Raw genomic sequence first — 20,945 nt, 5'->3', positions numbered from 1 at the left:
CTCAACTCCTAGTGGTATTATCACTTTTCAAATGCTTAAATGTTAGGCACTGTTTTGGTTCAGCACTCCAAAATATTGGTTTGATTTCATGAAGATAACTTGCTTAGTACTATAGATTATATACAGTTAAAATGATCTTTTACTCTAGGTAGTAAGTAAATACCTCTCCTAAGGTTACTCATGAAGAGTTAAGATCATGAAATAGAATATCTAACAAAATTTTCTTTCAATGCACTGATTGGTACAGGGATGAGACAGATTTGTGGACTAATTAAGAAAGCCTACATACACAAGAAAATTAGTAGTACTAAGATATTACCTGAGATTAATGTTTTGTACAAGTTATTGATAATAAACCTTGATATTCTGTATTAAATGAGAAGGACGTTCTGGAACAAACCATTTGACACTTAGCACCATTTATAATGGGAAATAACCAGTTAACTGATGAAAGAAGTTCTGAGCCTACGATATTGGTGATATTTTAAAGTACACACAACTATTGCATTCAGTTTCAGTTTTCACCCGTTGCTTGAACATTATTAATTATTTGTGTGCAGCTATGAAGAAGTGACTCCATTAAGTAATACACTAAAAGGAAGCATGCACAAATGGCTATTAAGGAAAAATGAGAAATATTTCTTCATAAGTTATGAAATTGTTAGTGTCCAACATTTGTCAATGAAAATAATTCTCTAAATAAAATACTAGCCGCACAACTAAATCACATTATGAAAATTTTTAAGATCAGTTTAAAATTTTTTTGACAGGGATATGATTAATTGTATTAAGTTTTATGGAACCTATCACTCTATTACCAACATGTTTTTATCATGGATATACTCATAACAACAATATGCTGATGCCAATATGCCAAAATGGATTTCTTCATGGACATACATGTACGCCAGTATAGCTTTCAAAACATGAAAACACAATCAAACTGTCGAAAAAGCCAGATTGATTATGATGATATTCAAATGATTCTAAGCAATATATAAAGCAAAAAAAATAGCTATAAACATTAAATGATACGAAATTAATGAAAAAAATGTTTTAACTTTAAAATCAATACTGAGTTGACATAATATATTTCGTTCAAATCAGTTTCAATAAATAAATAAAATATTTCCAAATAACACCCATGTCAATGTTTGGCATTCATGGGTAATGCGTCGTTAATCTATTCACCTAGCATAATTAATGTGACAGATTTTTCTGATAACTGATATGCCACACTTTTTAAAATTGGCTTTCTTTGTATTCACTTGCAAGTAATGATGCGAAGGAGATTTGGTCAAGGTTATTGCAATTTTTGTAAACTCTGAAGCATTTACTTCAAAATGAAAGAGTTGTGTAGATTAAATAATTGCAATGAACAGCCTAAATGCTATTACTTGTAAACAAAGGCAAAGACATTGTGTATACAAAATTCAGTGGTTTTGATGGAAGAAAAATAAGTATGCACACACGAAAGTGGAAAGAAATGTAAAATGCAACAATTTCAGAGTGTAAAAACCATTCACCTTGACCGAGATTCGAACCTGGATCCCTTGATGTCTGGCAGAGTGCTTTAGCCAGTTAAGCTATTGAGGCATACTCTTAAACTCTGGCTTAAGCTTGGCTAAAGCTTAACTGGCTAAAGCACTCGGCAGGACATCAAGGGATCCGGGTTCAAATCCTGATCAAGGTGAATGATTTTTACCCCCTGAGATTGTTGCATTGAAATACATATAAGTGGATGACTGCGTTAAAAGTTACCACTGCCGCATCTCCCACAGTTTCTTGGAATTTAAGAAATGTAAAAGCAACTTAACAATAGCTGCACAATTTCACAACTAAAATGAGGCCAGAATATTCGGTCTTTGCACATCAGCAAGTTTATGAATGTTGCCCTTATCCGATGCCCAGGTTTACTTATGCTTACAAGAAAGAGATTATAAATTGAAAAAAATCCCACCCAATAGAGTAAACATAAAAATGAAAAATATGAAAAAATTCAATTTAATCAGAAATGAAATAATAGATGATGGACTCAAGATAATACTTATAACTGAATTGCAACAGTTACAGAGCTGCACTCACTTTTTCGATGGTTTAATTGAACTTACTCATGAAAAAAGTGGATGAAGGGAGAGGGGGAAAAGAGATAGGGGAGCACAGTTTAACAGTTAGGGCAATATAGTTGAAAGTGAAAAATATTAGCTTTTGAGGAGAAAGGGCTTAATAATTACTAATACTTAGTTCAACTCCCATCACAGGCAATCATACACAAGGAAAATGCTTGAAGAAAAAGCAAAGTAACAGCTAGATTATATAGCAGCCAAGCATTGCTGCAAAAAACAACAAAAAAGAAAAGGAACAAGGTAGGAAATTAAATTGAACTGTAACAATTGTTAAATGGTGAAAAAATGTATTTCACCTATGAACTTCACGGTAAAAATATTCAGGCCAGATAGATAACCTTTTATAAGGAAAGAGACTATAACATGAATGAGGGCTGCTTGGGCACAGAAACACCATATAACCAGATAGAAAGTGTTATCAGAAATGAAAATAAAAAAGACAATTAGGATAAATAATACTCCATCATAATTATGAACATATTAAAAAAAGACTATTAGAAAGCTTATTTAGATGCATTTGTAGCATTTAAGAGGAGGAAGTTTGACGAAAAGACTTCACTAGGCCAATTTTAATATCTCCCTGAAAAAGGGTAAAGCAGCAAGAGGAGAGGACTGTGGCCACAATAAATAACTCAAATATTGATTTTTATCAGTGGGGTAGAGCTAAGTCAAATAGTCAATGTTACCTTCACTCACCAGGTAGGTATGCTATTTATTTTCCTGGGTTACGTTTGTTTCCCAATTAGATTTAATAACCAGAAAATCACACATCTTGGGTGAAACTGGAGGTACCCACATACAATCAAAGTTGGGCCCTTTAGTCAAAAGCCCAGTGCTTTCCACGACTCACTGGAGTATCACACCTTCCCATTAGGACTAAAGGACCAATAATTATGAAATTTTGCTTAAGGCAAAACAGCACTAAAAATCATCAACAAAATACTGAATTATAGGGAAAACAAGTACCTAGGTGAATACCAGTTTGGATTTCAATTTGGACTGGAAAGAGAGGGAATGAGTGAATCTAGATTTCAAAAAGCCATTTGACAGTATAGAGTTGGCAAAATAAAAAAAATAATTAACATGTGGCTTGTTGCATTTGTAAACTAGAGGGATATGCAACTTATTTTTAACTTGCAAATTACTCAAAATGCATTCAAAGCTATAGAATGATGAATAAAATAAGAGGATAAACGGTGGTCATGGCTTCAAAGAACTGCAGGAGATGCCCGGACAGAGGGAGATAGAGAGGTAAAGGAGTAAAGATGGGTTGTCCGTCACTTCAAGTGCTTTCTAATTTAAAGACAATAAGAATGGTAAGGAGGAGTATTAGAAGATAAATATGCAGGAATGAAAGTAGACAAGGAGCTATTTAGTCAATTTCTGGATAATCACTCTTTAGTCAGCCAAGCAACAAAAGAATTTGAGTCATTTACGAGTCAGGCTGAAAGTAGTGATATCAAGATGGAGCAAAGAAAAACAAAGTGGGATTCTCAGAAAATATTAGGGGTAAGTTAAAGAAGTTTAATACCTTATGGAAATATAGAGCAACTGGAGTTCATGTCAGAAGAAATCTGACAGAATTATATAGCTATGTGAAATAATTTTCAAAGGCAATCCAAAACCTACCTCTAATAGTTTTACTAACTGATGATAATTCATTTTCATTTAAGACCACAGTCACAAACATTAAGAAATGTGGCAACCACAATCATTACCTAGAATAAGACATCTTCATAATCTTATTTTTCTCTTTAACCCTATCATTTCATGTTCCATAATTTTATTTAAAATAATCACTAACAAGAACTGTGAATACCACATTTTTAGAAAAGCCATATCAAATTCTGGGGCAAAATATAAAGATTTTTAATATTTTAATAAAATGTAAACATATGCATAGGCTAAATGTTATTTTTTTGGGAAAATAATAAAAGAGTCATTCAAAATAAAATGCCCAGCAACTGGTTCAAAGTCAGGGAGCAAGCATCTCATCAGTCATCCTAATTATTAGAGATACATCAAATAGTTAAAATAAATATGAAATTTATTATACATCATCATGACTAATATACACAAAAATGAAAGAAAATGCGTCTCTTTTAATACAAATCGACATTGGCAGATAAGTTTTATCTCTTACGACATGGAATTATTGGATAAAAATACATTCATTCATTCAAAATTGAGGGTGCTAATTCATTCCTAATTGGTTGAAGATAAGTATATATAATTTTTGGGACATGGTTAGCTGCATTGAGCAACTTCCAGACAAAGTAGGAAATCAATTTGCGTGTTTGATTCTAATCTGAACATTCTGAATTGATTGAATGGAGAATAATTTCAAGACCTAGGTGGAGAAAATATTCATAGCAATCAAGTTGAAGCTTTCAGAGATTTTAAAAGTTTTTTGACCATATCAATAGCTCAAAGATTGTATGTAATTGGCCCCTAAGCTGTAAGAAATTAGTAACATGAGTCCAATAAGTTCTTGGGATATTTGCCCTTGCATTTGTAAAATACATGTACCATGATATTGTGATTACTTTTAAAAGTAATAATTACCTCAAAATTCTATCATAATCACACCATTAAAATTAGTGCTATGGAAGGGATAAGAGCTCATTGAAATCCTACTCATTAAAGAAAAGTAATGTTATTTTAGGAAAGAGTACAAATTCTGCTGCTGGATAGGTATTTAGGGCTTCTGAATGAAATTTGAGAAGTGGCAAACAGGAACCAAGGTGTTCAACTGAGCAGCAACAAGGAATTCACTTTCAGGATCTCAAAAAGGTAGGCACAAGGAATTAGAAAATAAAATATGATTTTCCTACATCCCAGTCGGCCAAAAGGATTGCCACTATCAATAGAGATTAATCACATGGCAGTGCATGGTTTTGTTTGCAAACATTGAATTCTAGGAAAGGAATGTAAAGTAAGTTGAACTTGGGTTCAATTATTAATGAATTGTAATGACAACTCATAGGCAAAATTCTACTAACTAGAAATTCCCATTTACTTTTAAAGAGGGACTGACTGAATCAAATTTTGTGATAGTTAGAAAAACAATGAAAAGGTTCGTTTGAATTTACGAACTATGCATGAAAAATTGAAGTTAATAAACATATTGCCATTTTAAATATCTGCCAATGTGGTTCATTCTTGATTCATTTTTTGTCAACATAAATTTTTGCAAGAAAGTCACAATTAATATCAGGATAAATTGCAATTAATATCAAGTCATGCAGCCAGTTTATTTATCAAATATTATTATAATATATTCACTGAATCAGTATTGCTGTTTCATTGAAATAGGCAGAGTACAATACTGATACCACCATACCGTATAGCATGTTTCATCAATGTGTGAAAATTGGGAATAAACTATGAATTTCATAAGTTTACAGTACCTGCACAGCATGCTCATTTAAAGTATTAAATATCAATGAAATGCCATTTCCTCCAACTTTAAATCAATTTCAGCAAAAGAACAAGTACCCATATCATCACATATGAAATTTTGAAGAAGAATCAACTGTCCAAACGGTAAAGCATAAACTAAAGTATGTGTAGCAAGGAAAAAAATTGTAGCTTTTGAAGAAGGAATCTATAGTCTGACTGCAGGCAGAGAGTATGCTCATGCAAATTTAATTCAAGTCCAAGGAAAGATACCTTAAAATTAGATATTTACATATAAACTGTAATGAGATAATTAGAGATTTAGCACAATCTTCACAATAGCATGAGCTTTTCAGGAAGTAAGAGCTCATTTTCAAGTCCAAAGCACCAGAAAAAATCATGACATACTGATGGTTTGGGATTAAGATTTATGATTGTAGATTTAATTCATGAGCAGCTATTCATACATTTTCTCAGTAAATTTTCACAATCAATATGACTCTATGGCCTACTGTGCCTATCATATTTTCAAGGAATGTTAAACGGTGGATTTTTATTGCCTTTCTCAATGCCGTTTCTAACTAGATGAAATCACTCAAATGGCACACTGAATAAACAATGCTGTATGGACTTTCATTCATCTTGTTAATACCCACTCATCTATGAGGGTTATACAGAAAGTAAGGTCCAAATCGCCACAGCTAATTAAATGTCAAGTGACAATTGAAGCACATGCACACTGACTCCTGGCATGCATTGTGCATTAAATGATGCTATTTGAATTGGTATTGTTACAATGTGCTGTTTATGGGGTCTGTTCAAAATGTTCATAACAATCGATCAGCCCATCGACTATGAAATATGCTCAGTGATTTTTTTTTATGACAGAAAGGAATGTTTCAGTAGTAGAAATTCATCAACAGTTACGTGAAGTGTAGGGCCCCAATGCGATGAGTGACAGCGAAGTCCATAAGCGGATGAGAGTTTTCAAGGATGGATGGGAAAATATCCATGACGAACCATTATCAGGCCGAACATCATTAATCACAGAAGATTTGGTCAATGCTGTGGCCAGAAAGATTCATAAAGACTGGATTGAACAACCACCACTGTTCAGTCCAGACTTGGCGCTGACAGATTTTCACTTGTTCTGCTACCATAAGGAGTTTTTTGGCAGCAAGTGCTTCGCCACAGATGACAAGGTGAAAGAAGCAGTTCAAGACTGCTTATTCTCACAGGTGGTAGACTTCTATGTCACACAAATATTGTAGGAAGTTATGAAAAATGTATAACCAAAAATGGAAACTATGTAGAAAAACACAGAAAGATGTAAAGAATTAAATTTAAAAAATTTTTTATAACATCTGTGATGTTGTATTTTTTATAAGAAATAGGACCTTACTTTCTGAATAACCTTTGTATCTAGCATGAATTTCCCAACTGGAAGCAGTCATTGCTGCTCTCACTAACATATTCCTGATTAAGGGCCCCAACATCTACCCAGAGGATACCCGGCACAGCTTCAGTGAGCCAAAAAGAGTCTGAAATTAATGCTACACGCATCTAAAATTATGTTTCATATGGAGAATAGAATGAATGATGCCACGATGAATTGGGATCAGCTTGTGAGTAGTGGCAGCTGTTGCAGGGGATAGAGTAGAGTGGTTAGTTGCTTTCATGTTCCTGAAGTTAATGTTGACATCAAGAAAAGTAATGGTAGAGTCAGAGAGAAAGCATGTGAAAGACAACGAACATTAAGAATTAAATGATAAAATAATGGATAGCAGGTCTTCTTGTCGGTGGTATCACAGGAGGAAGTTCTCATCTATATAATGGACAAAGAGAAATTTAGGAGTTTGGCTACGAAGGAAATTTTATTTTAGCCCATGCATAAACTGGCAAGTGCCCAGGCCATTATTGTGCCCATTGCAGCTTCTTCACTTTGCATGTAAAATCATATACGTATATTGAAGTTGTGGGTCGCAGTAATCCAGGGGTAGAGCTTTGAACTACTGACTGGAGGGTCTGGGTACGATTCCCAGGTAAGCCTGTCTGGGCACCAGCAGCTTCACATAAGCTATGTGATTTTTCGGGAACCAGATCTTCCTGGGAAATCATAACTGGCACAGGGAAAGGAACTGGCCCCCCTACTCTGATTTGTGAATTTCACACGCCGTTGGGCTTAGGGTGGGGTGAACTCTATCAGCACCTACCAAACTGACCTTCAGGTTGATTATGTGCTTATAGTTTTTTATATTGAAGTTAAAGCCATTTTTTATAAGGAGTAGTGCTAACAGGTGGAAAAGGAAGTAAGTGGGAGGGATGAGCAGTTGGTGGCATTAGCTGAAGTGGTATCTGAGGGATTCTAAACCTTCCTCATTGGATATGCAAAAGTGAAGATGATGCCAATTGTCGCTATTGGTATGGGCTTATTGTGAGAAATTGTGACTGAGCATTAAAGGCCAGGGGAAGGTGTAGTGAAAATTTGTTAGAAGTAAATAAATCCATCCACATTTAATGATGCAACTTTCATTGCATTGTCACTCCTAATCTACATCCCCTTGCATCCTCTTTGATGACACACGTTGCCAATGGTCACATCACTAAAGCTGATGTACTAATGCAAATTGACATTCACCTTATGGTTTATCAAACCGGAAACAAGGTTTAATGTTAATCTGCCAACATGGTGCAATTATCTCAATGTGATGCACCTCAAAAGACAAGGTACAGTGGTAAATGTTTAAAAATAATGAACTGATATCACATTTAATGCAAACATATTTAATAAAATATAAAAAGTGGTCATGCTGACTAGAGAAATATTCTAAAGAGAAACGCGATGAAAACAATTTCTTTGCAATGTAGACCAATGTTTTGTGGCATAAAACCCTTTGTGGCCAATCCAACTGTGAATGCACTATAAAGTGAACCCAGAAATACACTAATTTTCTTTAAATTACAACAATGGTCCATTGTGTTATACATATGTATTTATAACTGGTAAAATTACTATTCTGGGTCGTAAGCCTTCTTTGTTGTACTATAATTCTTTATTTATAAGTAGCAAATTTCTCAACACTGACATCTGAATTTCTCTGATTTATCAATGTTTTCAATATTTAGGTTGAATAAAGCGACATTTGTAAGGTCAATGTCACTACTCATTCATGAAACCACCGAGGTTACAACATATAGGTACGTACACTAAAAACCTGTTATTTCAAAATTACAGGGGTTGAAGAAATTGGATTCCAAAATATCAGGGTTCAAAGCAAACAAATTTATCTACAACTTTTCCATAGTGAAATCTTGGGTGGTTTATCTGTCCATTGAAATACTAAGCAAAATTATGAGGCAAGTTTTTAATTTAATATTTTCCCATGTTTAAGAAGGAAGCACTTGCAATTGTGAAGTTTTGGTAAAAAATGGGCAAATGAATGATAATCTTCAAGGGTGAATTAGCAAACTGTGGACTTTCATCCACTGGGCAAACCCCATGAATTCAGCATGAACTGCTGTTTTCAAAGAAGTTACCAGAAAGGAATTTTTTCATGTTAGTCTTAAGTGAGTGAGCCAAGTGGATTGTTCTCTTTTTTGTGTCACATAGAGATGCTCTTCCATTATTATTTGGAGGAGGAACCTCTCATGGTATTTCATGAATCTTATACTGAGGAAATTTAACATTACTACTTATTCTTCTGCTAAATACCTTTTCCTCCACCCATGAATTGTGTTTGTAGCCAATTTTATCATGTTTACAATGACTTCATAAAAGAACAAGTTTTTCGTCAAATAAACATGCAAGTTAGGAGTAATAATACCAATTATATAAGACAAATAGCTGGTTAATATACAAATTTTAATGAATAATAAGCTCACAAAAATAATGTCCTCATCACTGCCATATCGAGCCAGTCAGTTATATTCTTTAGTGACAACTTCAATATTTCCATGCATTTCAAAACAAAATTTTTTTGGCTGAGATTCGATTTAGGATATGAAACATTTGCTTTAGAGATATGAATTTTTGCAGAATGAATTTACATTATAATATGACTTTAGCCTTCAGAGTAACCCAGAAACTAATACCCAACTACTAAAAGAGCCATGCATTGAAATTACACCAAGTATTCAATTTTCTTTCCAGAATTTCTGCAAAATAAACACTATGTTGTTTTTTTCATTGTTAGACACAACAGAAGAGCAGACGTTGAGCTTCAGCGAAATTCACTGAAGTATTCCTCTTTCACCATTCCTTTAAGTGAGAGCACTATTGAACCCTAGTGAAAGTATTATACCTGAAAACAGTTGGAAGTATTTCACTTGGTTTTCAAAAGGGTTTCAAAAAGAGGGTGAGCAATTGATATAGTAGAGTAAAATGTCGACCTATCATTCTTCCATTTATAATTTTCCCACAACCATCACTCATTCACCCAAGTCCCCCAATAAACACTTTATAAACAAGGCTAAATTATATCACATTTGTATCTTAATGCATAGTTTCCCCATATTCCTCATTCACAATTTTTGGATCAGACCCAAAACATTTTCCCTATTTATTGTATTTAACACCGATGTGCTCACTCTCACATCTGATCCATCTTGACACTACAAATTTCATGGCCATATGTACTGGATAGACAATTTCAATCAGAGCTACGTCACAATTTTGCTTGGGATACCATTTCAAAGAAGTTGATTGCTGGATGGAGAGGGATATGCACTCAGCATGCAGTTTTAATCAATTTCTTCATTGATTCTTGTAATTTTTGTCCTGGCAGTTGTAAATGCTCTTGTACCTTTGTTCATATTCTGTACTCCCCTCTCCATCTTTTAAATATGAGTCGCCAGACAAAGAAAATGAAGATACTACATGAGAGACTAAATATTTTTGAGGAAGAGAATCCAGGTGAGAAAAGAGTGGATATAACGGAATGCCTTAAACACCTCATACTATGCTCAATTCATTGATGGCAAAAAGTATTTAAATATATTATCAAATAGCAGGGTCCGAAAAAGAATGAAAGACAAGGAAGTGGAGAAACAAAAGCTTGAAGCAATTTTCCTCACTAGGTATCAGTGTTCACATGCTGTGAACATCCCAATTGATGGCAACATAATTAAGAGAAAAGCTAAGCAGTGAGAATTGGCATCAACAGCTTCATGGAATCAAAGATGCTTACACAATTCAAAGATCATCATGACCTTGGGTACATGTATAAGAAGATTGCAGGAGAGTGTACAGCTGTTGATACTGAAACAAGAAATCAGTGGACTGAAAAGCAACCAAGTTGTTCATTACCTCATGATTCATACAATGGCAATGAAATAGGCTTATTTATAAATGCTTGTGAACACAAAATCTCAATTTAAAGGGCCAATTCTGCAATGATGGAAAAGTTTCTAACAAGAGTATCACAGTATTATTTTACACAAAGAGTGATGGTAGTGACAAACAAAGGTGTATGAAATGAAAACACTTCATTATTAACACGGATTTTATACTCATGTGTATACAAATATATATACATACATATTTGGGTGTGTGTGTGTGTATGTATGTATGTATATATATATATATATATATATATATATATATATATATATATATATATATATATATATATATATATATATATATATTATATATACACACACACACCTAATTTTCATTTAATTGTAGTAAAAAAAGAAATAAAAAGATTAACCAAAACTCAAACACAATTCACTTTGATATTTTGGTGGTCCCAGCCACTTTCATCGGGATAAAAGTAGTTGTTGGTTTGTGTTAATGCTTGTTTAAGTTAATCTTTTTATTTATTTTTTACTATAATTAAATGTAAGTGTTCATATCTTAGTGAATCCCATACAGGTGCTATCCCTAAAATGAAATACTGATTAATTTGGGGTAAATGAGGACTATTCAATTATAGAGTAATGCAAGGGTATCTTATTTCTAGATCCATTAAAAAATTGGGCTGCAAAATATGAAGTTCTTTCTGAAGTTTTTAATACTACTGTGCCTTAAAAAGTAATAGAAAAATGAAGATTCATAATGAATACAAGTTAAAATTTACTAGATAATAATTAGTGTTTTAATCATTAGAAAATTGAACATTCACTAGTAAAATAATGGCACGTTAAGATAACAAACATAAAGTGTGATTGAACTCTGAACCACTATAGGACCCATTAATTTTTTAATTCCAATAAAATTATAGCTGAAAATACTTACTTTGTGACTTTGAACACCCGTAACAGACGAACACATCTAAGCACTGAAACTCCCAAGGGAGGCATCACATCAGTGTGTGTTAAAATCAATTCTCCAATACTTCCTATCACAACAAAGCAGTCAAATCGGTTGAAGAGGGACACAAAATATCCCTGAAAAATGTAAAAGAAAATGTATTTAAAGTCAGAAAATAAAACCACAATACAAACATAAATTAAATACTAATATAAAATATCATTTTTTTCATTGAAAAATTTATTATAAAATTGCTATAATTAAGCTTAAAAAAAAGACGTGTTAAGAGCGTATATATTTCAAATCAAAGCTCATCTGAGGAATTCAAAATTATTTTCTATGACATTCCAGAATTCACTGATTCAATTCTATAGATACATAGAAAATAAGTAATGCAATCATTAAATCATATGCAATTTTTAAGACATCTGTAAAATTTAATAATTACTTTAAAATTAAAGGATGCCAAATTAATATAAAAAGAGTAATAGCAGATAAACAATATCAATTAAAATCTACCTGAAATAACAAGGTAAGGAGAAACTGTTTCTAGACCCAGGAGGCACCATTGGATGCATTAGTGCTACACTATTTCTGCGAGTACATTCAATTATTGAAACACAATTAAGCAAGAAGTTTAATAATTAATGCCAAGTACATAATAGGATAGAATAAGACATTTTCCTGACATGCGGTGATTTCATAATTTATCCAAAGTTCAAATTTGAAATTTTTTAATGGTATGAACCATAAAAATTCTTGAGCAGATGATTAATTACTGTTTAGAAATCAACTTATTGCAAAATCTGAGAAAAATTGAGGACACTTGATGGTTAAGTAAACATAGCTACTAATATTTTCTGTGCTAAAAGATCTGATGCCAACAAGTCACAAAAACTAACACAAGACTCTAGTGCAGCAACTCACATAAAATATTGACATATGCAAGACTGCGAACAGAATTAAATAGGAAAAAGTTTGTACATTTTTCATTTGCATGGAAAATTCGAAGCAAACAAGAGAACATTTTTAGAATTTATTTGGAAACAAAAGACAATATATGTACACTTTATAAAGCATTCAAATTAGAATCACTCTCTCATAAAAAATAATTCAAATATACAAGGTGGAGATTTCAGTTTTCCACCAACTCACTATTTAAACATTTGAAGGTAATGGGGAAAATTGAAATTACTGTCTCTTAACTCAACGTTTAGAAAAAAGCCTCAAACTCCTAACTAATACTGACGCTTAAAACTATTGCTCTATTCATCTAAAATATTACACAGACAAAAACAAATACAGGGAAATGCTACAGACAGCCAATGTGTGGTGCCTGATGCAGGGAGCTAATGTGGACAACACTACCAAGAATATTTGCTGGGAGAGTAAAGTATGGGTAAAACTTAATTGCAGCTGAAACTAAATGTATTGTCAACCTTGACTTAAAGAAATATTACCCAGGAGCAAAATGTTATGCTCAATGGCAACTGGTCAACTTAATAAAAAAGTGAAAATAACTTTTTACTCCATCCACTCCCAATTTCACTAAAAAGTGAGGGATCTTAATTTTCCAAATGCATGAAAGAAGAGCATGTGGCGGAATAAACAGTGTCTTTATTGCAGACTGCAGCCACTACCAACAGTAAGAGCAAATTTTGACTGCTCATCTTGCGTAAAGCTTTTTGATATAGGAAATCAGAGCAGAAAATTATACATTATTTATCAACATAAGCACCAGTATTCCCCAAATATAAATAAACCAACTGCAATCATTGTGGCCATTACACATTTTTTCTTACTTTTTGTCAAATATTAAAAAATGAACGTTTTACAAAATATATTGTGAAAAATGTTTCCAAAAAACTACTCAAAATATTTAACTGCTAGATAAATTTTTACCAATATTAAAATAATTTAGTTGAAAAAATGTGACACCAATTGCTCTGCGCTTAGTTATCAAAAGTTTATATTCTGACTAAAAATTATATTGCTAAAATATTATGGTATAAATAATGTCATCCACAATACAATTTTAACACATGGAATTCCAGCTTTATAGCACCGTTATATAAATTTGGAAAATAATGCCCATGGTGACAATATCACTAGTAGAGACAACGTAGTTCATAGTAATATTAACGACAAGTAATTTTTAATCCTTAATATAACATTTCTACAAATTATTCATAATTTGAAGAAACTGTTGATACATAAAATATGTAAAATCAGTGTTGACAGTTCATCATGTCATAGAGCTCAATTGTCAATGCTGATAGATCAAATGTATACCACAGATATCAGTTTTAATGGGGTAAAATATTGGCACAAAATACAACTTTTGGCATTTTGAACATAACCACTGTTTTATTTCTGTTGCATGTTGCTTATCTGACAAACACTTTTCTATAGCTAGTAATTGAATTATAAGGTGCTGGCATTTTCTGGGATATTTTTATACATTCCAAGCATATTTCTCCACTAATTTTCAAATGACTTTTGTGCCAGCCTACTTTATGTATTAATCTATTTGTGAACACTAATGTTTACCCCAGCTATAAAACTAAAAAAAATATCATGTATAAAACATTACTCTGCTCAAATGCAACAGCAGATGTTGTGCAAACTTGCTATTTTGTCCTTTATGCATAGACACATCTGCTCTGTATTTTTTTAGACAAACCACCTGATTTTCATATTTTTTCTATTTTGTCTCTTTCACAGTAACAATTCATTAGTCAAATAAATATTGTAGGGTTATTGTTCTCTTTTCATGCTTTAGTTCTGCAATATTATTTATTTTATATTCTGATGAAAGAATTATTTCAATAATTTCATTTCTGATTCTGCTCAGAAAGCTGATGATGAAAATGTCTCTCTCATCATTTTTACCAAGGATAAGGATAGGCAAATATTATCTACCATAATATTTCATTCTTAATTTAGATTTGAACTCAACAAATGCAATATAACCATTACTGTGACACTTTCTTGGGCATGTACAACTCATCATTCTAAAGATGGAACCACAGAAGTAAACTACAAAAAGATTTAGATAGAGAAATTCTATTTAATGAAGATACAATATTTTTTAAATAAAGGAAATTTTTAACTGAACAAAGAGTGAATTTTACCTATTCATAATAAGAAAAATACCAAATACAATAAAATATAATGAAAATGAGTTTTTGGTAATATGAAGTAACTTAAAAGTATGGTTTTGTAATCATTTAATTCAGCAATCAAAAAAACCATTCTAATGCTTTAAGATATACCAGCAAATATTTTGTAAACTAAAAAATCAATAAAGAAATGTTTTTAGCGTATGGGTTAACATGGAAGAAAAGATTATACAAATTTCAAAAATGGTCAAAATAATCATTCCAGCATTTTTGGTGTTAAAGAGGCCTTTACAGAACCTTTATTTAAAACAAAGTAACTAACAGAGCAAAAATGACTTATCAAGTACTTTTCCAATAGTTCTGCCAGTAGGGTGGAGGGTTTGTTGCAGGTAGGAAAGCTATGTGAGCCTTACACATGCACAGTCAGATTTGTTCAAGGTTAATTTTTGGGCCATAATTGACATTCATGCAGTTAATTCACAGATTCACAATGAGTCACTCCAGCAAAGGACACTGAAGCATTAGCCCTGAATTATGGATTTGGAGCACAGACAGTCCTGATAAAGGATGATACAAACAAGTAAAGCCTTTTCCACTTATAAAACTAGTTCTTAAATTAAATACCACTTAGCTCAATGATTAAGTTTATTAATATATTAGTTATAAGGTTCCAAAGTTATTGTAGAAAATAATGCATATTCCACAAATGTATACACATGCAGTCTCTTCAATATTCATAATGATAATTCCAGGCAATTCATTAAATGTAAAGAAAAGACCATACGAAAGAAAAATTCTCTAATGGTAAGGAAAATGTTCACAGTGTGCTACTCCCTAAATCAATAACACCATGCCATTAGTAAATCATCATTCATGATAATGTTGCATTAGCCGTCTCATGAATAGCTTGCAATTCAAAAGCTTGTTCAGTTCAGCATGGATACCCTTTTTCATTCACAAATAGAAGAATGTTTGCACCATGAGTAAATCCTTTTAAAACACATCAATTATAATCTGGATTTTACATTGTCATTCCTTCATATCTAAATTGCAATCACATACGGATTCCAAAAAAAACCATAAGGAAATCCATAATTATCAACAAATCTTCATTGGCAACAGGAGGTTTGTTTGAAAATTTTCAGTACAATTGAAAACTAATTGATTTTTTCATAAAACCATTTTTATTTTTTAATATAATCTTCTTTTGTGCTTGTACATATTTTCCAACTCTCTTCCAGTTTTTGTTTCCTTACAAATAATGCTATTGTTCCAACTGTGCCAAATAGACATTTTTTTGCAATCGCCTCCTCATTTGAATAAAATCTTCTTCCTGTAGGCCATTTCTCCACACTGGAGGACAGGCAATCGACCAAGGGAGAGAGATCTAGAGGAAAGGGGTGGGGGGAGAGGGGGAATGAGTTAGAATAATTTAGACTCCATCAATTTTGGAGCCATACCTGCAGAGGTCAAGTGTCATGATGGAAAAAGACTTTTTGTGGGCAAATCGTGGATTATTTTCAAGCAGCTTGCTTTTCAAACAGTCTAATAACAAAGTAGAGTATACACCTGAAATAACTTGACCCTTCCCCAATTAGTCAATAAAGGTAATTCCTTGTGAATCCCAAAAAGTTAACATAACCTTCCCAGCTGAAGGAATGGTAATTGCCTTATCTTGTGCACAATCCCCATCTGGCCGCTGGATTCTTGAACTGTTCCTTTGTGCAGATATGCATTGGTGTATCCAAGTTTCCTCCCCAGTGATGAAAGAAAGCCTTAAGCTCTGCATATTTCACTGAAACAGCCGCAAACTAGCCCTGGAACATGTCTCACGAATTCATGTCTGGTCAACTATGACCAGTCACAGCTCTCATCCTGTGGATAACTGTCTCATGTCCAAACATTGATGCAAAGTATTTTCCACTCATTCCCTCAAATGCCTACAGCATCAGCAATCTCATGCACCTTCAATCATCCCTCACTCACCCTCATATCATGAATTTTATCAATGATTTCTGGAGTAATGACCTTAATTGGCCATACAAGTTCAGTGCTTACCTGGGCACTCCATAAACTGCTCATAAACCACTCCAATTGAAGGCAGAGATTAATCAAAATATTTATTGGTCTCTTTTCAGCCTCTTATGGAGATTTCTGTTTTGTAAAAAATGTGTGATCAAGATGAAATTCTATCTCATCTTTTTGAAAATCACTCATCTTGCTCAACTCAAATTAATGCTAAACACAATACTAATAAGACTGATCTGGATCAAACTTACATTGTTCCCACCAGCACAGCCACTGGGGTGATCAAAACATGCAACCCTTTCCATCATGTCAGGTTATTAGTCCATAGGAAAGGAATATAGGACTAGTATATGCAGTACAGGCTAAACCCTGATAAAATCAACTAAATAATACATTTCACCACCAAAATTAAAACATACATATGAAAATAAACACCATGCAGGTAAATAAAATTTATCAATTACTGGAAAAAAATAATTTTATGCGAATAATAAAAACATACTACATAATAAAAATAAACTAAATACAAAATTCCATGATCCTCAAAAGCTGCAATACATTTGCAAGTACATATTTTTCATTACTATTAATACAATATCAGTGCCATACAAGTCATTCCGACTGAAATTTCTATCATAGATAAGAAAAACAGTCACACAATCAATGATTTGTTTTTTTAACTATCACAATAGTTACAATAAAAAAATAAAAATACTGATTTTGCTTTTATACGTCATAAAATATACTAAATAATAGTAGTGAAATAAAATTAATCTAGACATATCCAGAGAAACATGGCTTGATAAACATAAAATGTATGACAAGATAAAAAGCTAAGTATGCCAACTTTATTTCAAAAAGCAGTAACTATTAGGGCAGCATGATTTAGCTGGTACAACTTTTTCACAAAATTAACCCAATTCAACAGCTGACTGTTGGGTAAGCTAATGAGTTAACATACAAAAGGATAGGTTAACCCATTAAATGTTAAACTAATTAACCTTCTTCTTGTACAAATAATTTTTATTAACTTGGGAAATATTGATAATCTGATTTCTAGAATGGTCTTCAATGGCTAAATATTTATCTATGCAGTGTCTTTATTGGGCAAGGTTGAGATCAATAGTTCCTTCTTCCCCCCAACTCTTAGAAATTACATTGAATACAATTACATACCACCAAGCCCTGGAGGGAGTAAAATCGACCTAGATGGGAATTGAACCTGGGACCTCTAAGTTGGCCGGCGCCGATTTTAACCCCCTCAGGGGTTAATGTCCTCACCTGCCACTGGAGCTGGGAATCTGGTACCCATACTCTTCAGAAATATGTTACATTCCAAATTCAATAGATCTCTTTCAACAAAACATATGCAGAAAAAACAAAGATCAACTTCTGACCAGATTCAAGAAGTAGATGGTATATTTAAAATACAATAGACCAACCATCATTGCCCATTGAAAACCCTCCGAGAAATCATAATCACATACGGCTGAATTTTGAGGTATTTTTAACATTGATAAACTTAATAATACATTTAACTAGTAGGCAATTGGTAGGGAAGGCTGGTTTGTTTACAAGTAATGTATATTTATCTCCTATGGTGGCCTTAACTGTCAGCTAATGAGTTAGACTTGCCACTTTAACTGGATATACTAGGTAAATGATTCTGTCCTGGCAAATGTATACTTGGCGTGAGGTCCAAATTTTAAACACAAACTAAACATGCTTCACATGAACATTTTGCCACAATAATGGAGTACATATCAACTGGTGGATGTTATGGACACTTGAAAGAAGCATAAAAAAGCACAGATTTTACAATGTCTTTCATAACCCTACAGGTTCCTGTTGAAATGAGAAACATTTCTCTAATGATTTGAACAATGCAAAAATAATGTCACATAAAACATCAAATACCTCTAAACACCACTCAGTGAATGATAAGGGTTAAGTGCAGAAAAAAACAGAATTGCCTCAATGTTTTCGCAGCCTTCAGTAATGGCAAAAAAAGAACTGAAGGAATACACCCATAGAGAAGGGTATCATTTGATTGTCCTTATCCACACTTTTTGCATTTCGTGTATCTTAGTTTCTTTCCATAACATATAACGAACATGGCTAAATTTGTTGACCTTTTCCAAAACTCTCACTGTGAGCATCTTGCACACTCAATTATGTACATCCATTACAGTACTTGTGAGTAACTTCCCTTAACTTTTATGAACTCCAAATGTTAAACACTAGCTTAATTACATCATTTTTGTGGAAACCATCACTATAAATCACTCTTATTCTTCTCAAAGGTCAATGAAAAATAGGACAATTTTGAAAATGTCCAAAGATGTATGACCAACTATTAAATTATTAGAAAATCAGTTTAGAATCCTCATTAATGTAAAACTATTGAAAATAAAAGCACAAAGTATGTGTGTAATAAGTTAATCTTAATGACTTATGCCAATAAAATCCCAATTGAAGACTCATTTCATTACAGAATTAATGCCCTTAAAATCCATGAAGTGACAAAATGGGGAAATGTTAAGCAAAGGAGAAAAGGAAAGGAAAAGAATAGGCCTGTTGGACGGGATGAATTGAGGAAGGAAGTATGCAGAATTGAAGAAGAAATTAAGTCTGATGCCAGGGTATGCATTACTTGGGGAGGCAAAGAAACATAACATTATCCAGACTGTGTCCATCCAAAACCTATCTCAAATGGGAAACTACCTGATAAATAAAGAGCTACAAGCATCCATTTGCAAACCACTTTGAGCTCATGACATGAACAGGTACTAATGAAGTCTCATAATGCTGTTTTTATGGGAAATACTGCTGCATATTAACTAAAAATAAAGGGGAAAAATAAAGAAGAAATAATAATGTGGCATACATCAATTTGATGTACCTAAAGAATGTGCGTTCACATGGCCTAGTTCTTTAGTACTGGACATAAATGCTGAATTAAGTGATATGATACCAAATACCATAACAATAATTTGATTTACTTTTAGGGGCATAACCAAGTAGTAGTAGAAGCTTCAGGGAGGTGGATGACGGCTGAGGTCATTTGTGCCATTGGGGATGGATGAAAATGGAGGAAGGGTGGTGAGAAGCCCAGCGTCAGCATTAGCCTACTCTTAACAAAAGGCACCAAGGCGTCAACTGGTTTAACATCCCTTCCAACAGATGGCACACTCACTTAAAGTGCTCTCCACAAAGCATCTCAAGTGGGGATCAGGATACCATTGAAAAATACCTGCCGCCTCCAGGATTCGACCTCAGGCTCTCCAGATAGGAAGCCAGTACATTAGCCACCGCACGATCCTGATCCCCAGGATTCACCAAGCTTAAGGGCATATTTAGCTATACCTAATATCATACTATAACAGGCTTCTTCCTGAATGCTCTTTTTTATGTCTGAACCACTACCTCAAAAGATTCATTAGCCTGTGGATAATCTGTCCTGTACACTCACCCAATTTCCTAGCTCCAATGGTCCCCTCCTTTCCATATGTCTCATGTATATTTAAACAACCTAATATTGCTGCTCACTGGTGGACATATGCTATGGATGCATATCAGAAAAAAAAGATGTTACGATTCCATGCCAGTTTAATGCACCATCAATCACTGAATCAGAAATTGAACATATTTTCATGGTAGATTACTTATATCCACAGCAAAAGTAATAGCAAACATTGAATGCATACAGGTCACTACAACTACAGCCCATTTCAAAATGACTGCAGCTGATGCAATTCAAGTGGTTATAAGATAAGAAAGCCTACGTGCACACTGCACTTGCCATCACACTAATGGCATTTGCAAATGACACTCCTTGCATTACAATAAAATTGCAAATTTATTGCTTCACAATAAACTTGGCATGAATTTGAATTTTTCAAGACTACTTCAAAAGGTGTTTTTGGGAATGAGTCCGCAAAATATAAATGGTTTAGTGAAAAATGGTATTACTTCCCCACATTCATAGGTACTGGCAAATCAGAATAGCCAACCAAA

The 20,945-nt window shown here is 33.3% G+C and overlaps 1 protein-coding gene across 12 annotated transcripts in view; it reads right to left on the bottom strand.

Annotated features, from left to right (window-relative positions):
* Nucleotides 1-20,945, bottom strand: part of Ca-alpha1D (Ca[2+]-channel protein alpha[[1]] subunit D) — a 391,248-nt gene that overhangs the window by 169,545 nt on the left and 200,758 nt on the right. For all 12 annotated transcript variants that reach the window (XM_071582710.1, XM_071582711.1, XM_071582713.1 and 9 more), the window contains exon 13: nucleotides 11,764-11,915. In XM_071582710.1, coding sequence (XP_071438811.1) covers nucleotides 11,764-11,915 — 152 coding nt within the window. The remainder of the gene's footprint in view (nucleotides 1-11,763; nucleotides 11,916-20,945) is intronic.

The sequence above is a fragment of the Hetaerina americana genome, unplaced genomic scaffold, assembly GCF_022747635.1.
Source record: "Hetaerina americana unplaced genomic scaffold, ioHetAmer1.1.p SCAF_12, whole genome shotgun sequence".
In the NCBI taxonomy this organism is placed as follows: Eukaryota; Metazoa; Arthropoda; class Insecta; order Odonata; family Calopterygidae; genus Hetaerina; species Hetaerina americana.
This window is presented reverse-complemented; position numbering and strand designations above follow the sequence as displayed.